Raw genomic sequence first — 26,757 nt, 5'->3', positions numbered from 1 at the left:
GCACAAGCATTTTTCAACACCTTTTAACTTTTAATAACAGTTTAATGAGTGGTTCGTGCAAGCACAGGCCACCTTGAGCCAACCAAAGCCAACAGACAGCCGTTCTTGAAAAAATGGCGGCCTTCATGTCATAAATTGTTTGAGCAGCGTAGTAATTAGCGTAGTTGGCGTTGCTGAGTTGCAAAACGCAGGATCCGATATACGGCATGATTTCAAACGCTAGCGAAGACGGCATTCTAACGCCAGCGCCGTGTGGGGACAGTGTGGTGGATGAAATGCGACAGACTCTGAGAAGTCAGCAGTACGGTGCGTACTAACTAAATAACCGATGAGAGAACGTTTCAGTGATCCTCTGCATGCTTTTGCACACGCAGATGAGCAGAGGGAACGGCGGAAAAAGCTGGTCGACGACCGACGGTCTTCTGTGCCTCCCTTAAAAGAGTTTGAGCCAGTGCCCGTCGAAGAGGTAGTCGTCGTTCTCATTGAGCTCGGAAATTTTGACGTATCAGTCATGCAGGTTCATGTCATTCCAGTTTGAAGCGCTCCTGAAAGATATGAAGAAACAGCGGATCAACAAGGACTACTTGAGAAAGCTAAAGAACTCCCTTTGTCTTGGGGACGAATATATCAATCGCTTCATCAAGTAAGGCTTTTTCATCGAAAGTTTCACATCTATTGATACGAAATCACGGGAAGCGAAACAATGTAACAGAAACTGATACCAAAATGCGGTGTGAAAACGTCGGGAAGGTCGCGTCTTTTGACACGTAGCCCTTGTGTTCCCATCCAGGAGCAACAATGCGCTGGAACTACTGCTGTCTGTCGCCCTTCGCAACTACGACTCATTGTGTCAGCTGGAGGCCCTGGCGTGCCTCACAAACTTGGTGTGTGGGGACCACAAGGCCACGTATCGCGTGCTGCGTTCGGCTGGGCCCTACGTCGTTACCTTTCTCAACGGCAGCAGCCCTTTCCTACAGGTGGGGGCATTACTTTTTTACTATTACTACGGCATCAGGCAGTGTCCTCGCTGGTGTCGCGAAATAACCCCCTACCCAATACTCGGTGTTGCCAACCCGACACATTTCTGAGACAAGAGGATGCATTTCTGCATCGACTGTGCCCGTCCCCTACATCCACCACTGTTTGCCCAGATTCTCCAAATGAGCTTCGGAGAATCTGTGGACAGCTCGAGTTTAACCACCAACGATCTGGACTGTGTCGTTGAAGTCGTGACCTGCGAACGTAAGTCGGCGAAAGGTCCCCGCCTGGTATTCCACTGCAACCGTTGCGCAGCTCAAGAGAAGTGATGAGCTGCAAGGCCTCCCAGGTCCGGACAGCTGCTTTGCGTTTAGGCACCGCCTTGGTCACCCCAACGTGAAGCTTTCCCACAAAGAAGTGATGTGGTTGGCGCTTAGTGGGATGAAAGACTTGTGCATCAATGTGACCAAAGAACTCGCGCACGGTGAGTTCAAGCTGTCGAACAGGTGCACACTGATTGGCGCAGCCTTGTACGAGAGGTGGTGCAAAAGGAGTTACGCGCGTGGCTCACAATGGAAGGGCAGAATCAGATGGTGCAAGCTGACGAGTGCCTCGTGCTTTCAAGTGGAATGCTAACAGGACGATTTTTGACTGGAGACGGATAAGGGACACGGTAGACATAGGGCCCTGGGTCGAGCTGTGGCTCTTCAAATTTGACAAGCGGGATGCTGGCACGTATGGCGAGAAAATCACTGATAACATCTAGTTGGGAACCACCATCCACAGTGACGAGTTAGCGCTGGTGGCGTCCACCGAACCTGGTGAATGTCGCCAGCGTCAACATGCACTAAGTGTGAGAGACGGTTAACCGCACACGTGACTTCGTTGGCCCCGACACCGGTGCCCATGCCCAGAACATTGAGAGTATGTGGCAAAAGGCAAAGCAGAGTCTGGTGAGGAACAACCGGGAGGTCAACGCCGCTCTCCTCAAATGCCACCTCCCGTGGCTCTGGTGGCTGTCCATCAATGGAAAGCAGCAGTTTAAGGACCCCTTCTTTTGTTTGATGGAGGTTATCACCTGTGCCTACCCAGCTTGAATACCTGCAATCAGCCACAGGGCAAAGCACCACCCGACGCTACTTGTCCAGACCATTAGTCAAGAAAGTTTTCCCACTGGCTGTTTTTTTTTTAATTTTTGTTTCTTTTGACCTCCCAAAAAAGCCTCTCTTCAGGGCCAATGATGTGATGCACTTGCAGGGAACACTGTGCACACAGCCTCCCACCCCCGTATCCTCTCAAACTTCGCAAGTACAAAATCTTCAGATAACACTGCCTCGCGAAACAGCGAAAATAAGGACATTTACGCAATCTTCACCCTCCCTCTTCCACTTCCTCGTGTACTCATTGTACCAAAGTCCACTGTAAGGAACGATTCGAGTTTATGAAGAACTTTTGCAGTGTTGGCACACTAAAAAAGACGTGGACAAACAAAATGAGCATAAGTGCTAACTTCTAACCGAAATTTATTGAAGGTGGGGGAAATGTATACGACTCAAAAGGCAGAAGTCAGGTTAGGAAACTGACCCTTTTCTGTACGTAAATCTCACGCGCAAGGTAGAGGTAAGTTGACAATGCGCAATCTCCCGTATGCATAACAGATGTGCGAGCGGGTATGGAAATTTCGTGACACCTGATTTTGTTGTCGAGCTTTACAAGTACGGCACACATATTATGATGCCCGTCTTCGAGCCAGTGCTGGTCAACGCCACAAGGTTTATGAGTATGGCACTACACGTTCTTGACGAATTCATAGCGCAAAAAGAACGAGGACAGAGAGAGAACACACGACACAGCGCTAACTTCCAACTAATTTTATTTCACACAAACGTACATATACATGTATGTATCCCCAGCGTACCCGCAATCACTTCCCACTGTCACCGGACTACACTACACGGGACTGTTTCAGTTCCAAATTACTTCAGCAGAAAAAGATTTTTAGAAATTAGAAAGCAGTTGTTGGCAACATCAAGCCCACATATAAGAAGAACAAAAAAAAAACAAAAAAAATTGGCCAGTGATTACCATACTTCCTAATGCGATATTTGGGCGCAGCAGCAGTGCGTTCAGGCAGCACTCACTTGTGGGCTCTCTCGACAGCAGCGATGATGAGCTTCTGCGTTGGCGGCACGAAGTGCGTGTCGGGAAGGGACCGCGACCCGCGTCTTCGGCAAAGCACGCACACCATCGTCATGCGCATGCCCGCTCACATTTTGGCCAAGTGCTGTGCCATCGAGCGTCTTGTGCGGGCACAGCATACTGCCCCCTCCTCTCACCCACCGCACGCTTTTGGGGAGTGCTGGCTTGCGCCGCCACGGCGAACTGCCTCCCCTCCTGATTTCACAACACTCTCTTCCTTTGCTTTCTTTCATCGTTCCCTTTTTCTTTCACTCGTCGGTCTTGCCATCATTCACAACGGCGATGACACAGCCCAGAGACGGCCGTCAAAGGGCTGCGCCTAAAAGGCCACTAGATTTGGCAGAATAGGCAAAAAGCAGGTTAGCAACATTTGAGTCTCAGTCAGGGGGTGGTTTAATGACCCCAGCGAGGACACTTTCTTTCATCATCATCATGTTCTTCATCATCATCAGCAAAACTAAGGCCTGCTCCACAGACCTCCAAATGGTCCTTTGATGCATCATTTATTCTTGGCTCTTCAGTTTTGTGACACCATCCTCCTGTGAACTTTCCATCATCACCTGCTTCTCATCCGCCACCTTGGTAGTCATTCTGTTATTTGGCAGAACACTCGTTGTCTGTCCTACGCATCTCGTGGCCAGCCCCACATTTTTCCTTTAGCTTCAACTAGGATGCGTTCTACACTAATTTGTTTTCCTAACCTATGACTGTTGTTTTTAACACTGCAGTTCCCGTATCCTGCCACAATCCCTTAGCTAAAGTATGTAGTATAATAAAATTACCTTTGCTTGCACTGCCTGAAACAAATCTCGAAATTGTGCACTGATGCCACCTTCAGGCAGAACCAGCCCTGCACTTTTTGTTCGCTTCTGAGTCAAGTTTGCATTCAGCTGCAACTTATGATGAAGTGTTAGTACATAACACAGTGTCCACTGTCAGCAGATGTCACGGCAGAGTGCAGCGTTTTGAAATCTTGAAGTCTATGTAAGTCTCTGAAGTAGGTCTGTCCGTAAGGTTTCCGTGGTGGGAGTCACCACTTTCAGGCAGAAGAAGGCAGTTCACACAGAGGAGCACAGAAAGGACATCTCAACCACACGGCGCATTAAGCGCATGAGCAACTAGTGATGTGCGTGTGCTTATGTTAGAAAAACACTAGCCAAAATGTCGCTGTGAAAGCCCTTCAAGTTGGACGGAAAAAATACCAGCCAACGCGTCACGCAAGTAGCCTTTCAAGGGGGAAACACAAAACGCCAACTTTTGGGTGTGCTTGGCTTTACGCATATCGATTTGTATATTGTTAAAATCCACGGACACATTTTTTTTCCAGAACCTAACTATAGACAGCTTTGCTATAAAATGAGCATGTGGGTTTTTCAGTAACAGAAGAGAACAGCCTCTGGTGCGGACATTCCAGAGGTGAACGAATAGTTTTCGTTTTTCGTTTGACAACACGAAGTAGACATCTGCGTGACATCACAAAAAGATGGCACTGGCATTGGTAGTGGCTACAGTTAAAAAAAAAAAGAAAACGCTCATGGGATGTGAAGTGCAAGTGGCGTAGCAAAAAGAAAATGCAACAAAGCAGCCATAATATAACAACAAAAACAATGTGGGGCACCGTGAAATAGCATGTGGCACTTTCAGTTGCATTGCATCCACGGCTGCAGCTGAAGCCACTAAATAAGCTACGCTTTATTCAGTGACACTAGCTGCAGGTATTGCCATGACCAATGCCTGCAGTACCCCCTCCCCTCCCCCCCACTTCTGCCCTTGTTTGTGACAAATGTTTACACCTGGGGCGGTATTCTCGTAACTGTCCCTTTTGAAAACGTCCCTTTTGAGTCCCTTTCATCGTGACGTACTTCCGGTTAAGCAGTGGGCGTTGGCCATAGAGGCGTTAGCAGTAGGTTTGTTGCGCTTGCATTACGTCACTTCCGGTTGTTTGCTTTTAGCCAATCAGGGCTCGCCAAAAGGGACACTTTTGAAAGGGGCGCAAAAGGGACAAAACTCGAGGATACCACCCCTGGTGTATATCTCGTTGTGCACCTTGTTATTTTTATTATGATTGTTTTGTTCTGTCCTATTTTTGTTGCGGTATTGTAAAGGTAAGCGTTTTTCTGCCCTGCAGCAGATAAAGGGACACTACACTGCCGCATTTCATACATAAGCTGCACTGTGAGTTACAATAGAAATGCGACCCATACCCTTGCTGAATATTCGATCTGGTTGTGCCCATGGAAGCGTGATATGTTGTTTTCCGTACCCTTGCTCCCTTCTTGGGCAGAAGTCTGAACGACGCTGTGTGGTTTGCAGGAGCAAGCGGCCTGGTTCCTGGCCAACGCCACGATGGACTGCCAGGCATGTCGAGACCTACTGAGGCTCCAAGGGGCGGGCTATGCCCTTGTCAAAGCGCTGCAGGTTGGTTCAGTATTGTGTTGCGATATTCTTGCTGAGTGGGCTGGTTCAATGTTGTTGTCTGCGTTCACATTGTAGAAGAGATATGTGAGGGTGGATTCATTAGGGCAACCACGTGTCGCCTTTAAGGCACACACTGAAGAGATTTATAGATTGATTGTGGGGGTTAACACGCCGACGCAACGCAGGCGATGAGGCGCGCCGTAGTGGAGGGCTCCGGATTAATTTTGACCACCTGGGGATCTTTATCGTGTGCCGAAATCTCGTACACACGGGCGTTTTTGCTTTTCGCCTCCATCAGAAAAGCGGCCGCCGCGGCCGGGAATCGAACCCGCGACCTCGTGCTCAGCAGCGCAACGCCTTAGCCACTGAGCCACCGCGGCGGGTGAAGAGATTTATAAATGTTTTAGTTAATTCTACAGTCTAGAATGTGTAGACAGAGTTCTGATGTATCTTGGCCAATCTACGAGCATTTTTGTCACAAAAACACGCGTTGAAAAGTGCTGCTTTCATTTGCATGATCTTTCTTGTGGATTTATGGATGTCAGCTGGACTGGAGAGTCCGCAGAGTGGGATTTAATAAATTGGGAGCAGGTTTAACCAATCTAAACTGTACGTGACCAAAGAAAAAGTCACAACTATAACCTTGAAACACGCAATCCTCAAATTTTTTACAACTAAAGGTGAATTAACCGCATTGCAAAGTGTTGTGACGCCGTTGTGGCAGCTTTCTTAGCGACTGCAACTGGGTCCCAGTGTTTCCTCTTCCTGGACGTGCAAATAAACGGTGGCTCTAAAAACTTTGTGGGAGGTAAAATTAATAATGGTACGAGAACAACAGTTTGTCAAGTTTACTAGAATGTTGCTTTAAAGGCTGTTGACAGGATTCGTGGTTCATTCGTATTTTGTGCTTGCTTTTTCTTTCTAGAGTGCGCACCCTGCAGTGGTTGAAATGGCTGTGCTTGCACTTCAAGCTTACGCGCAGTCTCCCACAGCAAACGCAGAGTGAGTGCTGTCAAATCTCACATCTCTTTCTTGGGCCACTTTCTGCTGGTGTCTGTATTCACAGTCTCAGAGTGGATTTTGGTTGGCCCAGCGAATGGGAACTTGCAGACTGTCTTTTGCACACCTGATTTCATTGTCACGTGCTTTGGCAGAATGAAAGTTTGAAGAACAATCACTTTGCGGGAAATCTTGAAGGTGGAATGAATTGGAGCAAAGCACTGTATGATTTAATTTACTCCAGAGCCCTTAAGCGCAGCTTATCTCATGGACTGTGGCTAGTGTTTCGAAAGAATTAATATTTTTTTTGTTTAAACACAAATGTAGACACTCATGTTCTTTTCACTGTGTCGGGAATCACCAAAACAGAGCCCTGCTTTTGTCTCCCTTTAAAACTTTGTGAACTTTTTAGTGATACAAAGCAATTAAAAAAAATTTTTAGGTCTGTAACGGGAATGCTTATATATAGTTTCGCTGCAGAATAAGTTGGCCTCTTCGAGGTTCGATAACGTTGGCCAGAAGTTTTGTAAACAAGTGCATTTTTTTATTTCGATGGTAAATTAATAATGCACATATCACATGCCACCAGCACGAGTTGAAATAGGTAACTGTGAGTTTCGAAAAATTCAAAGTGTCTGCAGTATTCTATTCTCGCCAGATGAAATGCTTGCTACTAAAAGGAGGTAGTTAGAATGAATAGGAAATTAACACTTCAAAGTCTGGTCTGAGCAAGGCAATCATGTTATTACCACTTTGCACTGATCTACAAAATGTATATGTAACTACACAATGTAACTATGACTGCAGAAGTAACAACAACAAAACTTCTGTCTTATCCTCACAAACTAAAAGCAGGCAACTTCCCTCTCTCAGATCAGCACTGTGGTTGAATGATAAGATTTTAATACTGCTGCCACTGTGTACGAAAAATTTCCAACCAGTCAAATCTTGCTACATTAAAAGCCTGCTCTAAACATTACTTTTTGGGATTTCTGCGAAAAAAAAAAAAAAGGCTGTTGGGCGCATGGTTTGTTACATTCAAAAGCCACATAGTTCAAGCCCAGGCCTCCTTTTTCTGTATAGGTGGTATTCACTGAAACATTTTTACTGTCAATTTCTTTGCTTGGCAATACCTGAATTGGCCACGGACATGGCCGAAACGCCACGGACATGTCGTGGCTTGTGGCCCTGCCCCCGCACGCCGCATAAAACAAAAAACACCGGCGTGCGTCGTCTGCTCCGTTTCAACCCCATTATCAATGCGGGTGTCAACAGAGATGTTATTAATCGCACTCACAATGGAGTCAAGGCATTACTTTGCGTTTGGTTGGGTAGAGTTTGGAACGTCCAACACACATCATGTGCTTAGCACGAACAAGTGCCACCAAATAACGGAACCCGACGTAACCAGTGACGGTGCACTCACTTGGTTGCCTGCATGCGTGCATCACCATTGAATACAACCTATACATAAAGGAAAAGAAGTTTACTGCAAAAGTTAATGTGAACGCAAAACAGAAAATTGAGACGAACAACATGGAAATTAATGTCGTCTGCCTTCCCCCTTTTATTAATTCATAAACATTCTTTGGCGAATGCCTTACCGAAACATTGTGACACTTTATACCTGCAAAATGAATGGGCAATCGGTCAAGTAAACTCATGTAATCGGGACAATAGTGTAAGCGCAGATGATTGGTACCTTCAAGGGGCACTGACACAAAAATTTTGCATCTTGTTTTTTGTGTTGCGATAAGTAGCTAGTGACCTACTTATAACCTGTAGAAACCTCATTTGCTTCAGCGTGCGACAGTTGTTTAATTAGAGGCATTTTCAATGCGGCCAGTCGCAGTTTCGGTTTCAGCGAGTGCCGCGAAACGATGGATTTTGTGGATTTTGTGTGAACAAAGCTGACCACGTGACCGTCGGAGGGATATCACAGAGCAGAGCCGCCGTAGCACTGTCGAATCCGCATCGACGGCAGTTTCTGCGAATGCCCCCACGTACTGATCTCGTGAGGCGCTTAATTAAAAAGTGACCGTGGATGTGACGCAGGCGCTGCGAGTGCAAATGCTACCGCGGCTAAAGAACGATGCGCGACGCTCGAGACGGTGGGTGGCAAGACGCGCGCTGGGAGCAGCCGGCCGGTCTGCCTACAGGTCCGCCTACAGATGTGTTCGGCTCAGCACTGCGGTGGATATTCGAGTGCCGCTCTCGTAAGCGGTGCAGATGACAATTTTTAATGCAACCCGCCATCACATCATTAACTCCTTTCTCACGTAAGCCACCATGGTCGGGACTTGGGGACAATTTCGTGCAGCGGTAACAAGCTATCACTCGAGGTACCTGCGCCGGCCTGGGCCACTTCGCGGCCGTGGCCGCCGCCTGCACAGCGACTGTGCGGCTAGCTCAGTGAGCTTTTCGTGCCTCCGGCGCGTTTTCGCATCCAATGGTAATAAACTGTAATAGAAACAGAGTGCCTGGAATCGCTGTAGAACTTTGGTCGCGGCCAGCTGCCCGATTAGCTGATGAAATCACGGCGCCTCCGCCGCCAACGATCGGGTCGTTCGTTCTCGAGAGCAGAAGCTCCGCCCTCCGGCCCTCCGATTGGAGCGGCGAGCCGCGCGAGCCGGCGCAAAACGCCGGTAGTGCGGAAGCGGCAAACACAAACTCGTGACGTGTTTGGATGTTGTTTATTTACAATTGCGTGTGGTCCTCTGCTGGCTGCTCGGTTGCGTTTCGCACACTTCAAAACTGATTTTAAATATGTTCTAGGCTGTATTCGCCGCTGATATTTTGCAGATGATGTATGTGTGTTCCCACCAATCTATCTCCGAAGTTATCTCGGCTTCAAAATTTTGTGTCAGTGCCCCTTTCAGAATCGGCACGACTGCAAGGGTAAGGGTACCATGCATGTGGCATTTCGTAGGAAAACGTGGGGCCTTCATTCATTTATATAAGGCTGCTTTTATTACTCCTAGTAAAACGTTTTCCCAGCAATGCGTTTTCATGTAGTAGTGAAGCACACTTAAGTGTTGAAGCCATCTCCCACTCTTTTCTGGTGGAAATGCTCCAACACGACACTTTCCATTCCACCCTCCTAAGAGGTGAACTTGGATCTGCCCCTGTTGTGATCTTCAGTGCGCCTTTTTTTTAAAAAGCTTCTTATCTTTTCACTCTTTACTGAGTTATTAAGCAAGTACACACGAAAAATTTTAGCAGCCATTGTAGTGTGCTTGTGCGCATGTGTGTTAATGCTAGCATTTGTCTGGAACACCTGACTACACCTCGTTGAATAAGGTTGAACTGCAGAAATATATCACTGCAATGCTGTAACGCATCAAAGGAGTACGGACGTGAAATTTCAAAGCTGGGGTAACTATGTAAAATGCTTCCTTTTTATCAGGAGATATCTTCCAGCAAGTTTCAACAGTAACCGTTCAGTAAAACGTATTTTAAATTCATTTTAATCTTTGCGCACACGAGAAAGCTCAGAAAGGATACCGTTCCGCAATTAGGCATCAGCATGTCGCCATCTGCTCCTTCTGGCCCCAAGCTGCAGACGTGATGGTTCTTGTGACATGGCCGATGCACTGGCTGCGGTTGACACACGCTGTTCTGCTGTGTGTATCACGTCAAGGTTTTGGGACTGAATTCGTGCTGCTCAATGCATGGAGATGGTGGAAACCAGGCCTGGCTTGGGTGCGCGCGCGAGCGCTCGTGCGCACGTTTAGACTGGCAGCGGTGCGACAAGAACGGTGACGTCACGAGCGCCCTCCTGTCATGGCAGCCACTTCAGTGTTCGTTTAATCGAATCTGAGACTGACACAAATAAACGAAGTGGTAAATAATTATTTACGTTGCTATTGCCTGTCAAATGTGCCACTCTGTGATTAGTTGGCTTGGAGGCACCCATAGCAGCCATAAAAAAAAAGCTTAACACGAAATTTTCTTGTCAGTACTCCTTTAAAGATCAGCCCTCTTTCATGCGCAGTCATGAGAAGGGTTTGGGGGCCAGGCAAATTTTCAACAGCTTTGCACGGAAAGTTTCAGTCATGCTGAGTTACAGAAGCCATCACATTTTCTTTTTTCTTCCCAGTAAATACTGGGGTTGCTACGCGAAACTGGAAAGATGATGTTCGGCTTGTTTGGTGCAGGTCATTGTTCATTTTTGTGGATTTGGAAGAAAGTCTGATTATATGGGCTTGTATAAAATCTGCAAAGCCTGCAATGTCTATAAAGACAATTTGCATGCTTCCAAAAGGCATCTGAATTTAAATCTGCACAGTATATGAATTGTTGATTGTTTTTTTCTTGTGATCGCTATGCCTTCCTTGCAATGGCTTGTGGTTTGCCACCTGGACATTTTGTTGATATCAAACAGCATATCAGTAGGCATTCATTCATGTACACGTTTGTTTGATATTCCACATTAGACAAAAAGAAAGCTCTCAGTGATTGCAGTCAAACCTATGTATGAGTGCGCTTCTTTACCCACTCGGCTTCCACGGCAAGTCATGTTTTAGGTTAGCGGGAGTCTTCTTTATTACTGTTGTTGTTACTGTTAGTATTAAATAAAGTCATTCAACTGATCATTATCATTTTGATTATTATTGTTACTGCTCTAAAGTAATGCCTTTTGTTCTCTGCTTCCCAGAGACCTCATTGCACAGGGGCTTCTCAAACACTTGTGCCCGTTGTTTGACCAGAAATCAACCAAGCCCGACTTCCTAGCGCACCTGGGCTGGGCAGCCTTCTACGTTTACAGCGGCTGGTGAGCCTGCGCATTGTTTCACTGGCATTTCCTTTGGCATTCTTTGCAACCTAGGGTGCGTTCTAATTTTCCATTTAGATCTCTTTGTTGCCATCTTGAGGTACCATTCGCCATGTTAAGCCCTGTTTCAATCCTCGTGAAGACAACAACATAAATTGATTCGTGGAGACAGCGTTGAAGTCGGCAACGATGCAGACTGTACTTACTTCCTACGTGTGCTTGCTGGCATTTGAAGCACTGCACCACGGATGGCAAATGTTGGTCGTTTTTATGCGGACCAGTTATCACAGAGCGTACATGACCTCTGTCTCTTTCCAGTGACAAGGAGCGCTTTGATGACCTTCAGGGCTACACTACAACCTTGTGTAATGTGACTGCCGGGAAAGTTGTGCAGTATGCCGCAGCACCAACGGAGCACGCTGGGGTAAGTGGTGCTTGCTGTTTTTGTCGCATTCAAACACAGGAAGGCTTTGAATGAAATGTCTGCAACCGAAGTGTTCTGAATTCCCTGAAGGGACACTAAAGGTTGGAAACAAGTTGGACTGTATCGATGGATTATGGTGCCAAGAATCTAAATACACCAGTCTCGCGACTAGCAGTTGTTTAATAAGGCAGAAAATGCCAGAAACGTGAAGACAGGGGGCGACGCACCATACGCTTTTGGGTACTACGGTTTGGGATGTCACAAAAGGGGTAAACAGCAAGAGCTCATTGGAGAACCATCTACAGTCTAATCCAGCTTCAACGAAATATTTCCAATTTCCCGTCAGCTAGCTATGCAACAAAGTCTTCGCCACAATGAACCATTTGTCTGGCTTGCTTTCGCTTCAATGAAATTTTCGCTCATTGGGGCTGGGTTTGAACAATTATTTTACAATAAAATCAAGCATAACGCCAGCTATCTGTAACTTTTTATACACTCAAGGCGCTTAGTTTCTCCGAAAACGTGCGCCGCGTGCCTCCGCTACCAGCCATAAACAAAAACAACTCATAGATGGACGGAATCGTTTGCTGGTTATAATGATGTGGCTGGCCGTCTTTACATGAGGCACAGGCCCGGTCCACCAAGCGGGAGCTACAGGCAATCCGTATCCAGTTGAAATAGCGCGAATGTGCTCTGCTGCTGGTGCGGCGCCATCATGTATGCATTGTGAGCAGCTGTCGTTGCAGTTTTCCTTCTACAGTTCTTGAAAGTCAAAAGCAAGAATAATGTTTTCGTGTTTTAGTCTTGAACCTGTGTCATCCTGTCTTAGTCACGAGCGCGCGCCGGCGACAAATGCAAGCGCGCGGCTTGCCTGCCAAGGTCAGTTGCTGCTGTGCCTAGTGAGGGGGTAACTCCATGGAGGATAAGATAACGGTACTTCTCGTGCCTGGCACAAGTGAGAGGGGGACTTCCGACCGCGGAGCAGCTATCTGCAAGTAATCAGCTCGGCAGGTATGCTTTGTTGTGCAGTAATGTTTTGCGACTGCATTTCTTCAACCCCCCTTCTCCCCCCCATAACGCGCTCTTTACAAGCAGGTAAAAAAAAAACAGATAACCATTGGTACGTTTGTTATCCGAATAAACACGGCGCAATTGCACATCAATCCTTTTTCTAAACATGCATTATGCTGTCAATGATGCGGATAATATACGGTGCTTTTTTCTTGCCCTTCCGTGGTGTGCTGGGGCAGATTTCGCCTGAACGAATTTCCGCTTCAATGAAGTTTTTCGCACGTCCCATCAATTTCATTATAGCGGGATTTGACTGTATAGATCTTTTCCTGAAATAAACAGTTCCAAAGTGGTTGAGCGCGTGAATTGAAAACAAATCAAAGCTTTCCATGCGCTCATCGCATCTAAAAAACACACGCTTCAGCTTTTATATAAACACTGCGAGGCAGGCCGCTTCCCTCACTGTTTAGTCAGCCATCATGCATTCAGTTTCGTCTTCGAAAAGCAGTGGTGTGCAGTTAGCGAAGTCAGTAACCTACGACGCTAAATGCCCAAGCTTCTGCAAGCAATGTACTTGGCAGAAAGCAGCTAAAGCCTCTTCATTACAATCGGCAAAGGGAACAAGATGCACTGCAGGTGATTAAGTGAGCCGCCCGAGCTTCCAATCTAAGTAGGAGGAGGAGTAACACTTTATTTAAAGTGTTGCTATCGGTAAGGTGCGCCCGGTCTGAACATAATCACCCGTAAAATGAACGTACTTCGAGTGGTTGGCTGACCAATCCACCCGCTCGCCTCGAGCCGCCGTTGATAATCTGTAATGCGTGCGTTGCTCTGCCCTTGTTATGTTCAAGCCAAGGGGAGCGTGGGCAGCAAATGCCGACACGGCTGCCGTGAAGAGTTTATTTCACGCTGGATTGGTACCACGCGAGAGAAGATAATATGAGATGGCTGTAATCGCGAGACGACCGGTGAAACGAAGGCACGCTCCTGAACGACGCTAGCAGGGAGCCCGGGACGCTGGGGTTGATATTCGAAACAGTGCTTGTTGCTTCTAATGAGGCTTTGCTGGTAATCAGCTGGATGGGGTCTGGGAATCCTCAGTAGACGGGCTTACCGTCCGCTCGAGAGTTTCACAGCGTTTCTCATTCCATCAGTGAAAGATCGTAAACACCCAAGCCAGCCTTTGTGGTGAGAGAAACGTGCCGCAGTCCACCATGGCTCAGAGATGTCAAAACTGCCGCTGCGAGCGTTTATGCTGTAGAACGCACCCGTACTGCCGGTGCATCACTCCTAGTTTGTGACAGAATGGCTACGTCGTGAAAAAAATGAAAAGGTAGCGGGTGAGAGAAATACCAGCTTTGTTTTCTTATTTCTCAGAAAATAACGCATCGTTGCTCGTCGAACAAAAGCCAAGAGAGCTAACAAGTAATCTTTGAGTTGAAACAAAATTTCATTTAGCCTTTAGTTTTAGCGTACCTTTAACATTGCAAAAAATGGCGCAACACTTCTGGTGTCATGCGCCCCTTACAGTGAAAACAAATTAGTGTGCACACATAACATTCCCCTGCATGTGATTGGGCCCCAACCAACCTCTGCAGGTGCTGACATCCCTGGTGGCCTGCCTGTCCACGTGGAGCAGTGGGTGGCCGGAGTTGGCCCTGGCCGTCGGTGACACGCCCGGGATGGTGACCACTCTGGGTCATCTCCTGCAAGCGCCTTTTCTCCACCTACGCAGAGAAGCCCTGTGGCTCGTGGGCTGCCTCGCAGGTGCGTGTCCCGTTTTTGCTTGGCGCTTCGAAGCAGAGCACACGGTGGGGCCTAGCACAGCCGCCATGCTTCGTGGCTGCGGCAGCGGTCAATTCAATGCATGGGGTGGAGGGGAGATGGAAGGAAGCTAGGGGGTGTAGAGAGAGAGAGAGAGAGAGAGAGAGAGAGAGAGAGAGAGAGAGAGAGAGAGAGGAGAGAGAGAGAGAGGAGAGAGAGAGAGAGAGAGAGAGAGAGAGAGAGAGAGAGAGAGATGAGAGAGAGAGAGAGAGAGAGAGAGAGAGAGAGAGAGAGAGAGAGAGAGAGAGAGTTTATAGCTCTTTCGCTACTGTGACCGATGAAAGACCAGCTAAGATCGATAGGTGCAGACGGAAATTACACAGACGACTTCACCTCGACTTCACTCTGCACTACGCATTTAGAAAAAAAAGATGAAACTCGGCCTTGGGTCAGAGGCGTGTTAGAAGCCATTCATCATGTAATTTGTTTTGGGATAGTTTCCATAAAACAAAAGTTGCAGCCGTTTTTCTGTAATCATACTCCCTGCTTAGACGGCCACGTATTTACGAAAGATGGGAATTGGGCAACATTTTCAATTTCGCTGTGAACTAGTTATGACAGATGTCTGAAACTGGGTGTAATGATAGAGTTGTCTCAGCGGCCAATTTCAGTATCAGTTTTTTTAAGTTACCTACATTAGAGTGAGAGCTGCAGAGCACTGTACACTGGCTTTGGAGGTGAAAATTCAATCATACGCGGCTGGCTATCTTGACAGGCAAAGGTTTGGTCAGAACCTAGCCATATACAACTTTACTGTAAAAGAGGAATTTTCAGTTAGTTTACATGGCCTTGTTTTTAAGTATTGGATCATTGCCATATACAGTTCCACTGTGAAAGGGGAAATTTTAGTTAGACTACATGACCCTGTTTTTAAGTATCAGATCGTTGAGCACTGACTTCTTAGGTGCAAAAAATTTTCGTGATAGAATTGTGCAGTGGTGCTGAATCCAGTAATATGAAGGTTGGTGTCAACAGAAATGGCTTTTAGTTCAATTAGGAGAAACGAATGTACTTGGTACATTTCGCGAAATTGCATTTGCAGTGAGTCAAAATACATCTTATGGCGCTCATTAGCAAAAAACAGAACATCGTGAATTATTGAGCAAAAAAGTCAGGATACCACACATGGGTCAGGACTGTCGTAGTGGTATGGCATGTCTGTGTTCCTCCAGTTCACTTGTCGGAAATGTCTACTGACTGGGCATTGTGTCGTGAATAGAGACTGGAACTTTAGGCAAAATCCTTTTTTTTTTTCTTGAGTCCATATCAAGTCTATTTGACATATATGCAGGAACTAAGCATTTTAATAAGCAAACATTTATTGTGCCTAAAAGGGCCGGGCCTATGGGCTAATTATCGCCTAAATATGACTTTTTGTGCTAGATACTATGCCTTTTTGGGGTTTTCTTGGTCTATGTTCTGCTAAGATAGTTCTCTGTTCAGAACCGTGCAGCTCAGCCTTTGTCGCACGTCGTTTTTGGGCAGAATTCACACACCATGCCGAACACGCCGAGACACGAACCCCACGCTCGAGCCACCGCTATCTCGACCTGACGTCACCCCGAGCAACTAGGCCGTTACAGGGCTGTACGCAGCGACACTACAGCCAACCTTGCCGCCGCGTGGGCTTGACATCACCCGTCTCTGCATGAACTCTTTCGTTCTATGTTCTTCTGATGTGTGGATCAACGGCGAAAACTTTTGCCTATTCATTGCTAATGCAGTAAACATAAGCAAACAAGACAATGAACGCAACACAGCCAGCAACGTGCACTCAAGGTCAAAGGCACCTCGCAGGGGAACACCATGTGAACATTGACACGCGACGGTTTCAACTTGATGCCACGGACATAGGCACAGTCATCTATCGATCATGGATTCATCGCCGGCTGCCAATATGCATGTAGCATGAAGGAATGAAAGAAGAAGGTTATGGAAGGAGCATCTTGGAACTTTTAAGTAGTCTAGTCGCGACAGCCATTGTTATCCCGTACGGCAGCAGTGGTCTGCTGTACCGGGTAACCTTCAAGGGCATTTTAACCCTAGCTCTAAAGGTTAGTTGCAAAGAATCTTGCAAGCTGTTTAACGTTGTGATCGGTATATGGTGCGTAGTTACTGAATGTTGTTATTCGCAGCAGCTTCTCTAGTCATCCACTCCTGTAGGACAGGATGACTCAGTAATTTATCCAGAATTATTTCACTTCGCTGTACTGTCTGTGGGATTCACTGGCACTGTGAGGAGCTGAGAAGGTCCTTCTGTTTTGTCAACGTTTCTTGGAGGAGCAGTTACCGATTGTGCCTTTTCCACCAGAGTCCGTTGTCACCCCTTGGGGAACTCAGCTAAGGGCAGAACAACTACCAAAACAAACAATTTGGTAGTATTAACAGCTTTGCAATCGACAAAAGCGTTGCCGCCCAAATTACTCTACACCAAGCTACATGAGCATGACTTGGCACATTCATATGATGATTTCAGGTTCTTAGTAGAAAGGATTCAGCAGCTGAGAACTTGGGTGCCATTCTGCCTCAGAACGCTGAGCTCACTTAGAAGGTCTGAGACAGGTACACCGCCATTTCCGAAGAACCGGTTACTGACAGAGTAATTCCGAAGCTTAAATCTGCCTCGGACTTAAAATTCCTGGATTCCCTGTGCTAAAGGAACTGCCAAAGGTTTTGAGCAGCACACATTTTAACTTTCGAGATGGAATTAGACCATGGAGCATTCCTAAGTGCAAGCATGCTTTGCCAGCATCGGTGGGGGTTGAGCGTTCTTTTTCACACACAAATATCAAATGTTAGGAGGCGCAACTTCAAACCATGAAACATTGAGACGAGTAATTGCTTTCCCACAGCAAAATAGTTGGCTCTGCTGTTTTCATTGCAAGTCAGAAATTTGTCCACATGAATTAAGCCTGTATGTTACCTAAACGACACTTTTCAGCGCCTATTATGGGCGCCTAAAACCTTCGTTTCTTGTGCCTAAAGATCCGCTCTCTAGTCATGAAATAGCCCATTATATTATCTTTATTCTTACGTTACAGTAAAGTGGTTTGACGGATCTCACTCAAATTGAGCGATGCCTTTCTGTCATGCCTTATTCAAACTCCACTGGTTAGTTTGACTCCGAGCAAGCATCCTGTGCTACTTTGGTGTGTATTGAGTGTGGATCTCTTTCCCTATCTCTCACTCAGGCATGCTTGGTGAACGTGACTTGTCCCCCATCACTAACGCAACCCCAGGCATTGTGCCTCTACTCAACCCAGGAGCAGCCTGCATAGAAGAGGTGGGTAGGGTCTCCCTGTTGGTCTGCCTATACTGCTTAGCTGAGTGTGTTTTTTTTTATTTAGTTATCCAACACCCACAATGCCAGGGGCATTACAGCTGGAGGACGCACAAAACAAAATAATACAAAGTTGCAATCAGCGACACATCAGCCTTCCAGCATACAGGGGTGAGACAGCCCAAACAGATTTGGGAGCAGTTTTCGGAGCAGCAAAATTTCGATTTTGGAGCAGAAGAATCTTGATTTGGAGCAGTTAGGGACATTTAATACATCGTCTTGTGAGCTTAAAAAATCATTATTTCAGCAATTTGCAGGGTAAAGTGCACATTTCAATCAGTTTTGAATACACAGAACACTCAAACAGCCTTACCTGAAAGAGTTTTTAAGAGTATCACAAAGTACTAACTGCACTACTTTTTTCCTAACTGGTGATATTGTGTTGCGCCTGCACGCAACACTGACAACAAAACTGCCGTTAACATTAGAGAGTTTTAGCAGTCCGTCTGTTCTGTTGGTTACTTTGTTACCGGGTTGACCGGACCGGTCTGCGCGCGCGGAAGGGCGAGGAGGCGCAGACAAGGCGAAGGCAGGTCCGCGGAACTAATCCCCCTACGGCTACGAATGCCCAAGTGCCCAGACGACTCCCGGTGAGCACGGTGAGTCCCGGGGCGCAGGTTCACCGTATGGCCATTTGAGTAGCGTTATTGTTTAGCCACCCAGATTTTGGCATTAAATTTCACTTTACATACATCAAGTGTTATAGTCGCGTGCTATGGCAACCTGTAGTCCTGCAGCTATTGGGCGCTGGCTGAACAGGTCGCGGCGCCGCAGCAAAGCCCGCAACTTTCGTGTCGAACCCGCCGCGGTGGCTCAGTGGCTAAGGCGTTGCTGCTGAGCACGAGGTCGCGGGTTCGATTCCCGGCCGCGGCGGCCGCTTTTCTGATGGAGGCGAAAAGCAAAAACGCCCGTGTGTACGAGATTTCGGCGCACGATAAAGATCCCCTGGTGGTCAAAATTAATCCGGAGCCCTCCACTACGGCGCGCCTCATCGCCTGCGTTGCGTCGGCGCGTTAAACCCCTCAATCAATCAATCAACTTTCGTGTCGACCGTTCCATCCCCGAGGCTCGCGATCGCGCTTCGAAGCAAAGCAACACCTCAGCATTTTACAACAGCACAACCAGCCACAAAATTCACTTCACGAACCCGATTATAGACGCACGCACCGCATTTCGCACTCAAGGACAAACCACGCCGAAGTGGTAGGCCCCACACTTCAATGAACTTTTTTTTCGAGCCGCGCAACTTCCTGTAATCTGGCACCAATCTCAAACCATATCCCCGCGTTAACGTCACTGTTCAGAGCCACAACAGATAGAATGAATAGACTGGAACCCAGCTGATAGCGTAAAATAAACGAGGGAAAATATCGGCGATACGCACTGAGCGCGTTGATAGCAGCCAGATCAGGCGGTGGCCATGTTTGTTGCCACAGCGATGCCTAATCGAGAAGGCCGTTTCAGCGAACCCGGACGGAAAGCGAATCGAGTTTTAGAAGCTATTGCTTGCTTCGTTTCAGTCTTTCTATTTGTGCCATTCCTGTGTTTGCGATTGACCGACGATAAAAGCGGTGACCGGGATGTGGGAGGCTTTCGTCCCCGCCGAAACTGACATGAGCATCAAAATCTGTGCCGTTGAGGCTCTTCTGGAGCAGTTTGGCGCAATTTTCGCCATTTTCGTGCTTTTGGAGCAGCTTGGCGCAAGAAAATGGAATTGTATCAGAAAGGCGCAATATGCGCAGCTGTCTCACCCCTGAGCATATCAAACATACACAACATCTGTACAATGCAGATACAACGCACAAGCAAGCACCCATGAAATCACTGGGTTCATAGAACGAAAAGAAATACAGTGTCACAGCAGTCAAAATGTGTTACATCAACTTTAAAAAGAACTAATAATTTGATATAAGAGATAAGATGTCGCAGGGCAAGTTCCAGTTGCGAATGGTCTGGGGGGGAGGGAGGATGACTGAAACAATTCTGTTTTGCAAAAGTATTCCCTGACCCTAAATGCATGATTGTGAGCATTGTGTAGCACTGCAACCTTCAGTTTGTTCTATATGAGCTAAGAAAATATTATGGGTGCGGGAATACTTGAAATTTCGAATACGACTTTAATATTCTTCTTATTCGAAGCATATGCGATTCGAAAAATGAGTATCGAAAATTCCTGAATGTATGAATATTGTGGATAAGCCAGGTGAGTAATGTATTGCTGTATTTACTCGCGTAATGAAACCACTTGCATAATTACCCCTCCGCCAGTTTTCTTCTTGAGAATATACTGTCTTGCCACCTTGCATAAAAATTGTAGTGGGATTATGTTTTTATCTCGGCATGGCTGCTAATGCCTTAGACGATCGCAGTAACTTGATATCAGGCCACAGATGCGCAGAAATGCAAAAAATTCAGTCTAGCAAAAAAAATTTCAAACAGTAGCCGGAGACGCGAGCACGAATGCCGTGGCTCACAATTTAAAAATTGCGCGCTTGCGGAACGCTACCTGCTGGGCACAAAACAAACAATCTTGCGTACAGCGCCACGAAAGGGCTGCGGCATGCGAACAAAGCACGAAACATACTCCACGCTCCTTCCCTGCTCAGTGCTGTTCCGTGACTTTGTCATTACGCGCCATGGTTTTGTTCAGCTGTGTTCCAACCTTTTTTTTTTTTGTGCTGGTGGTGTGCAACGTACGATTGGCCAGTACGTGCGTGAGCTACACAGCCGGTTTTAAACTGAAAATGGTGGAGCATGCATTGAAGCACATGGAAACCACGCAACTGGGCAGCACTTCAGTTTTGACCCAGTGTGTGTATGCTACTGGCGAAAACAAGAGGTTTAGGCGATGAACAGGGATCGCCGTATTTCATGGGCCCAAAGAAGGGAAGTTTCCCTGTGTGGGATAAGAAGTTTTGGAGTGCCTATGGTACAGAAGACTGTGCGCTGTGGGCTGACGACATATGTGGAGCGGCAAGTGACTTTAGTAAGGACAGCTCCATTGCGAGTGGGGGGACAATGGCGAGTAAGAGGAAGCCACTAGCATGTTGTGAATAAAAAATAAATATCGTTATATAGTTACCTACGTATTTTTACTAGAAAGGCAAGGTTATGACAGCCATTCTCTTAGCGTCTTTATTGTTGTATGAAATTTCAACTTTTAAAAATCTGTTGCAACTTTTTTTCGCATAATGAACCGTCCCCCGAAATTGAAGCCGAATTTTGTGGGAGAAAGTGGGTTCATTACGCGAGTAAATACGGTATATGCGTGCCGCGCATTTTCCAACACGTACGTGTAAGTTATTCAAACGCGCTGCTTTTTTTTGTTACCTGGGAAAATACAACCTGAAATCGCATGCGCATTAGAACCAAGTACCAGTTGAAACAGCACTAGCGTCAGCTTGCCGTTGCCAGTGTAGCGGAGCAACCAAGATCACGTGCGTGTGCGAGCGAAATTCTGAATCGGCCACCGATGTTCATCTGCTCACACCAAACAAAGGCACATGCAAAGCTATTCCACACTACAGCTACACCAGTGCATGCACACCCACACATGTACGCACGCCCCAACAAAATATATGAGCAACGCAAGATCTTTCTGATGGCTGCAAGTGTGTTATCTGCAATCCAGTGCTTCTTGTGTCTGTAAAAGATGAAGTAAGCTTGCAGATAGCAGAGCCCCAGCTTCGCTCATGTGGAGGGGTTAAGGGCAGCCATGGTAGTACCGTGCAGTGTGCCCCCTTTCTACAGGTAAAAGCACCGCCATTCAATGAGGGCACTTATCGTTCCTATTTTTCGTAGTTTTGGTGACTCGAGTTTGAAAGGGTGGCCCCACTGCATAGTTGGCCGCAATTACGCGGCTGCACTGCACAGCAGTGCATCGCATCGAGCTAGTGCAGGGGTGAGATAACGTGTCCAAGCCAGCAGGCGCTGTGACTTTCCTGCCACATTGGAGCATAGTGTGCTATTCACTCTTCTCGTGGCGGGGGCGCAATTGAAACGTTATCTCGCAGGGGCGCAGTTATCTCGCCCTAGTGCAGGGGCGAGATAACGTGTCCATACCAGCAGGCGCTGTGACTTTGCTGCCACATTGGAGCATAGTGTGCTATTCACTCTTCTCGTGGCGGGGGCGAAATTGAAACGTTATCTCGCAGGGGCGCAGTTATCTCGCCCTAGTGCAGGGGCGAGATAACGTGTCCATACCAGCAGGCGCTGTGACTTTGCTGCCACATTGGAGCATAGTGTGCTGTTCACTCTTCTCGTGGCGGGGGCGCAATTGAAACGGTGTTCACTGCGCTTCTGTTGTAGCCGTGTAAACGTGTCCATATACCGTATTTACTCGTAATTTGCACACTTTTTTTCGCGAATTTAGGGCCTCAAAAAGGGGGTGCGCAAATTACGCGGGTACAATGCGAAAAGTCCAAAATAACGTGTAAACGGTCCTAACATGGACTATACAAATAAGAGAAAATCGAGTATGATAGCAAAAGCGAACGATACTCGTTTATTTAAACGCGTACACAGTCAAAAGTACACAGAAAGTAGTTTAAAGTACACAGTCAAAAGTACCTACAAAAGTCCAGTCTGGTTGTGGTCTAGTCGGAATCGCTCGTCGAGAAATCCGACTCCGAGTCGTCGTCACGGCCGCCATCACTGCCCTCCCAAAGCACATCGTCCTCAGTTCCGTCTAGTGCATTCGACAGCCCCATCTTTTTGAAGCTGTGCTCCACGATGCTGGGTGAGACCATGTCCCACGCTGCCACGATCCACTCGCAGACCGTCTCCGTTGGCGGTCGCTTTATCCTCCCAGTGGGAGTGAGCCTGTGCTCTCTGCTGGCCATCCACTCGACGTACATCTTGCGCATGTAGTCCTTGTAGGGCTTGTTGACCGACACATTCAAGGGCTGCAGGACAGATGTTAGGCCACCCGGAATAACGGCCAGGTCGGTCCGCATGTCGCACAGCTTCTCCTTCACACTCTCCACAAGATGCCCTTTGAAGCTGTCAAGCACCAACAGCGATGGTAGTCACAGCAAAGCCCCCAGTCTCTTGCCCCAGACAGTGTCGATCCAGTCCAGTCCAGTTCGTTTAAGGAAACCACAAAAGAAGCATCGAAATCGCATTAAAGCACCATTCGTTAACTCATACAGGCATTTGGCCAGTTTAATGCCCGAAAATTAAACAATCACGAAGGCAGGCTCTTCATTCCATGGAAGTACAGGAGAGCGCACGCACTCGCTTCGGCCCCGGAATGTTTCAGCGGCCTGGCGAAGTGCCGTCGTGATGCCGCGGCTGCTCCGTGGCTGCAGCCAGGCTGTACTGGGCGTGCACAAACAGAACGCGCACCTCTGCTTTAGCTTGGCCATGGCAATGGCCATGCAGTTTCTTCGCTTGCCACCAGATGCCCGAAACTTAATCTTCGCCTAGCGCTTGTGACATTATCAGGCTTCTCCAGGGTGCTCCGTTTCCCCTCCTGTCTTATTCTTGCTCCGTGGTTTCGTTTAAAGGGACAGACAACCGATTTTTGTCGAGTATATATTCTCTATCCCAAATGAAAGGGCATCACTTAAAGCCCCTTGACGAGAAACGGTTTTGCTGATGTGCCCTAGAACTTCTTAAATCGAAAGTTTTAGATCTACGAGCCATATGTGTCCCTCCCAAAAATAATGCTGGCAACCATGACCTAGAGTAGCTCGGCAACATACTTTTGTCTGTATGCGAAATGAAAAAACGATATTAAAAAAAAAACTTGTTCCCAGCTAAAAAAGTTTGAATCGTAGGCTTTTCTAGAAAGTTCCTTTATGTGTGTTTTTAATGCAACGGTCTATTTTGCACAAATGCGCCATCTGTTGGGATAGACGATAGGCAGAATCTGGCTTCACGTTGTGGAGGTGGAAAGTTCGATTCTCTTCGGGCGCGTCGTTCTTTTTTTTTTTTTAAGCTGCCGTTGGCGTACTTGGAAAGTGAAATCAAATATTTTGGCAGAACAAACGCCCCTGACTCAGGCAGAATCATCAAAGCTCCTTCACTGGGTCTGTTTACTGAACGCTGCCGTTGATTCTGGGCATGGAGGCTCAGTTAGCCACACTGAGAGCACCCAAGCGACGGTGGGCGGCGTGTTTTTAAAATTTTCAAAATAATGTTTAGAAATACATATACAATTTAACCATGTACAAATACTTGTATTAAAAGGTTTTCAATACTTAAATAAACGTTTCAGCAGTTACAGTAGCTGCTAGTTTTGCAGGCCACGTGACAGGGACACATATTGTAGTGTCAATTTTCGACACTACGAACCACCACCCTTCCGATTTCAGGAAGTTTGCTGCCAAATTAAAATTATTTCCCAAAATTTGTTTAGAAATTGCTTGTGGTTACCGGGCTATATAAAACGCTGGCTTTCATATGAGCTAGAGAACATATACGCGTCAACAATCGGTTGTCTGTCCCTTTAAACATATATAGTCGCAAGCACTTCAAAGTTACTCGCGATAGGCGCATACAGAGTGCATACTTTCTGAACTTGCTGAGGGGTTAATTCTTTATTCTGCACGATAATTTGTAATGAGTGCAAGTGTGTTAACCTGCTGAAGCGTACCGAAAGGCAGTTTCAGCTATTTATTTTGTCTTGTTTAGTATATTTTTAAGGCTACACAGATTCAGTATGCAATTCAATATTCGAAGACAGTTTTCAAAGCGAAGGTTTCTATGTCTCAATTGTGGCAGTGTTGAAAAGAATGCACTGCAGGAAAGCAAACAATGCTGCCGGGAAGCCATCTTACAGTGGGTTTCCACAAGAGGCGCATCAGTCACACACCACATAAACAAGAAGATGTCTTTACACGTATAACGGGTTCCATTGTGGTAGACTATTCGGTTGAGCGCCATTCAGTTGAGCAGTGGTGGTGATTCTCTAAGAGGCACCGAGATGGCACGCCGCACACTTAACCAATGGGAAGCCCAAATCTTTGAATGATTTTGATTGATTGTGGGGTTTAACGCGCCGACGCAACGAAGGCGATGAGGCGCGCCGTAGTGGAGGGCTCCGGATTAATTTTGACCACCTGGGGATCTTTAACGTGCGCCGAAATCTCGTATACACAGGCGTTTTTGCTTTTCGCCTCCCTCAGGAAAGTGGCCGCCGCGGCTGGGAATCAAACCCGCGACCTCGTGCTCAGCAGCCTAATGCCTTAGCCACTAAGCCACCGCGGCGGGTGAAGGAGCCCAAATCTAACCGAATCAGCAAATTCGGATGAACCAATCACAAACTAATAGACACAAAATCATAACGTCACATTCAATTAGCTCAGTGTTGTTGTAGACTTGGACTTTGGCTGATTGTGGACTTTGCATTTGTATTGGAGAAAGCTTCGCATTTCAACTGTCTTTCTTCCAGAAAGGGGCGTTAAGATTTTTTCCTTTATTCTTATAAAATTCGTATTCAAAAATTTTGGTATTCCCAAACCCCTAAAAAATTCATTTGTGTGGTCTATTTGTGGTATGAGAGTACCAAGCCATGGCACTGCCTGCCATTACTGCAAGGAGCTAGACCCCACTTTGTGGTGGGAAAAGGAGACCTTGTAACACTGCCACTGTACTTTTGTACAGTGCCGTGAACTATGCAGCAAAGAACAAAATAAATTACGGCTAAGGATACAGTTGTGTTCACCTGATATTAAATTCGTTGTTGCTATATTCAGTTGATGATCTAGGGTGACCTGTACAAGGAAAGTGGTGTGAAGGACATTCATTGTAGGCTTACGATTGCTAGTTCAGAAAGTTCTTGAAGGCGGGCGGGGGGGAGCAGATAGTAAGGCCACGTCTGAATCAGCACGAATGCCGGACATGTAGTACAACAGGCAACTTTTTCCTCGTAGGTTGTCACACTTCTGCAAAGCATCGCAGCAGTTCTACCAGCCTTCAGACGCAGTCTCAGTGAGAACCCTGCAATCTTGTCCCAGCTGAGGCAGGAGGCGGTCTCCCAACGTCACCAAAAGTTTTTCAGAAATCTTCTGGGCATGCTTGCCTAAGTGGACTCGCCTTGTATGAAGAAGGCTTGTATTGGCGTACTGCGTGTAGCAGCTGCTTTGTGTGAATAAGGACGTTTTATTGCTGCTGCGGAAATTCAACCCCAGCCGTGGTGTATTTTTGAGTGAAATAGTGTTGTTAATAAAGTTGTACATACCATAAGACGTCCTTGCTGCCTTCATATGTTCTTCACAACGTCCCTATTCCGGAAGTTTTGTCATTGAAGAGGGAGCACAGCCACTTTTGTAATAATTAGGATTTATTTGATTCATTTGTGCTGCAAAAACGGTCACTTTGAAGCATCTCTTTTTTTTTTTTTTTGGCTTTCTCTGGGTTCGGCCTACTATTTGTCGGCCTACTATTCTTGTGTGCCAGGTACAGTTATGCACGCAGGATTACCTCATCAGAAAATCAGGGTAAGTATTGGCATCAAGATTGCATCATCGACCCGCCGTGGTGGCTCAGTGGCTAAGGCATTGCGCTGCTGAGCACGAGGATGCGGGTTCGATTCCAGGCTGCGGCGGCCGCTTTTCTGATGGAGGTGAAAAGCAACAACACCTGTGTGTACGAGATTTCGGCGCACGTTAAAGATCCCCAGGTAGTCAACATTAATCCTGAGCCCTCCACTACGGCGCGCCTCATCGGCTGCACTGCATCGGCGCTTTAACCCTACATTCAGTCGATCAAAGATTGCATCATCGTCTATTATTCTTTTTTGTAAAACACTTGTAATCTTTAGTTCACATGAAACAGCCCACCCGT

The 26,757-nt window shown here is 46.9% G+C and overlaps 1 protein-coding gene across 1 annotated transcript; it reads left to right on the top strand.

Annotated features, from left to right (window-relative positions):
* The first annotated feature begins 70 nt into the window (after window positions 1-70).
* On the top strand, window positions 71-26,147 carry LOC144148110 (uncharacterized). Its single transcript, XM_077679699.1, has 11 exons — window positions 71-306; window positions 375-466; window positions 534-643; window positions 791-977; window positions 5,491-5,595; window positions 6,521-6,597; window positions 11,252-11,368; window positions 11,687-11,792; window positions 14,402-14,570; window positions 17,819-17,910; window positions 25,845-26,147. The coding sequence occupies exons 1-11, from the start codon at window positions 207-209 to the stop codon at window positions 25,995-25,997; spliced, it is 1,308 nt and encodes a 435-aa protein (XP_077535825.1). The 5' UTR covers window positions 71-206; the 3' UTR covers window positions 25,998-26,147.
* The last annotated feature ends 610 nt before the right edge of the window (window positions 26,148-26,757 follow it).

The sequence above is a fragment of the Haemaphysalis longicornis genome, unplaced genomic scaffold (assembly GCF_048455015.1).
Source record: "Haemaphysalis longicornis isolate Haplotype H1 unplaced genomic scaffold, Haemaphysalis longicornis Haplotype H1 scaffold_77, whole genome shotgun sequence".
In the NCBI taxonomy this organism is placed as follows: domain Eukaryota; kingdom Metazoa; phylum Arthropoda; class Arachnida; order Ixodida; family Ixodidae; genus Haemaphysalis; species Haemaphysalis longicornis.
This window is presented reverse-complemented; position numbering and strand designations above follow the sequence as displayed.

Bases quoted from the DNA above. Each gene is read 5' to 3' on its own strand.
- LOC144148110 (XM_077679699.1), top strand. From the start codon at position 207: ATGATTTCAAACGCTAGCGAAGACGGCATTCTAACGCCAGCGCCGTGT. The intron at 467-533 runs GTAGTCGTCGTT...ATGTCATTCCAG, and splicing joins AGCCAGTGCCCGTCGAAGAG to TTTGAAGCGCTCCTGAAAGA. The intron at 17,911-25,844 runs GTGGGTAGGGTC...TTTTCCTCGTAG, and splicing joins GAGCAGCCTGCATAGAAGAG to GTTGTCACACTTCTGCAAAG.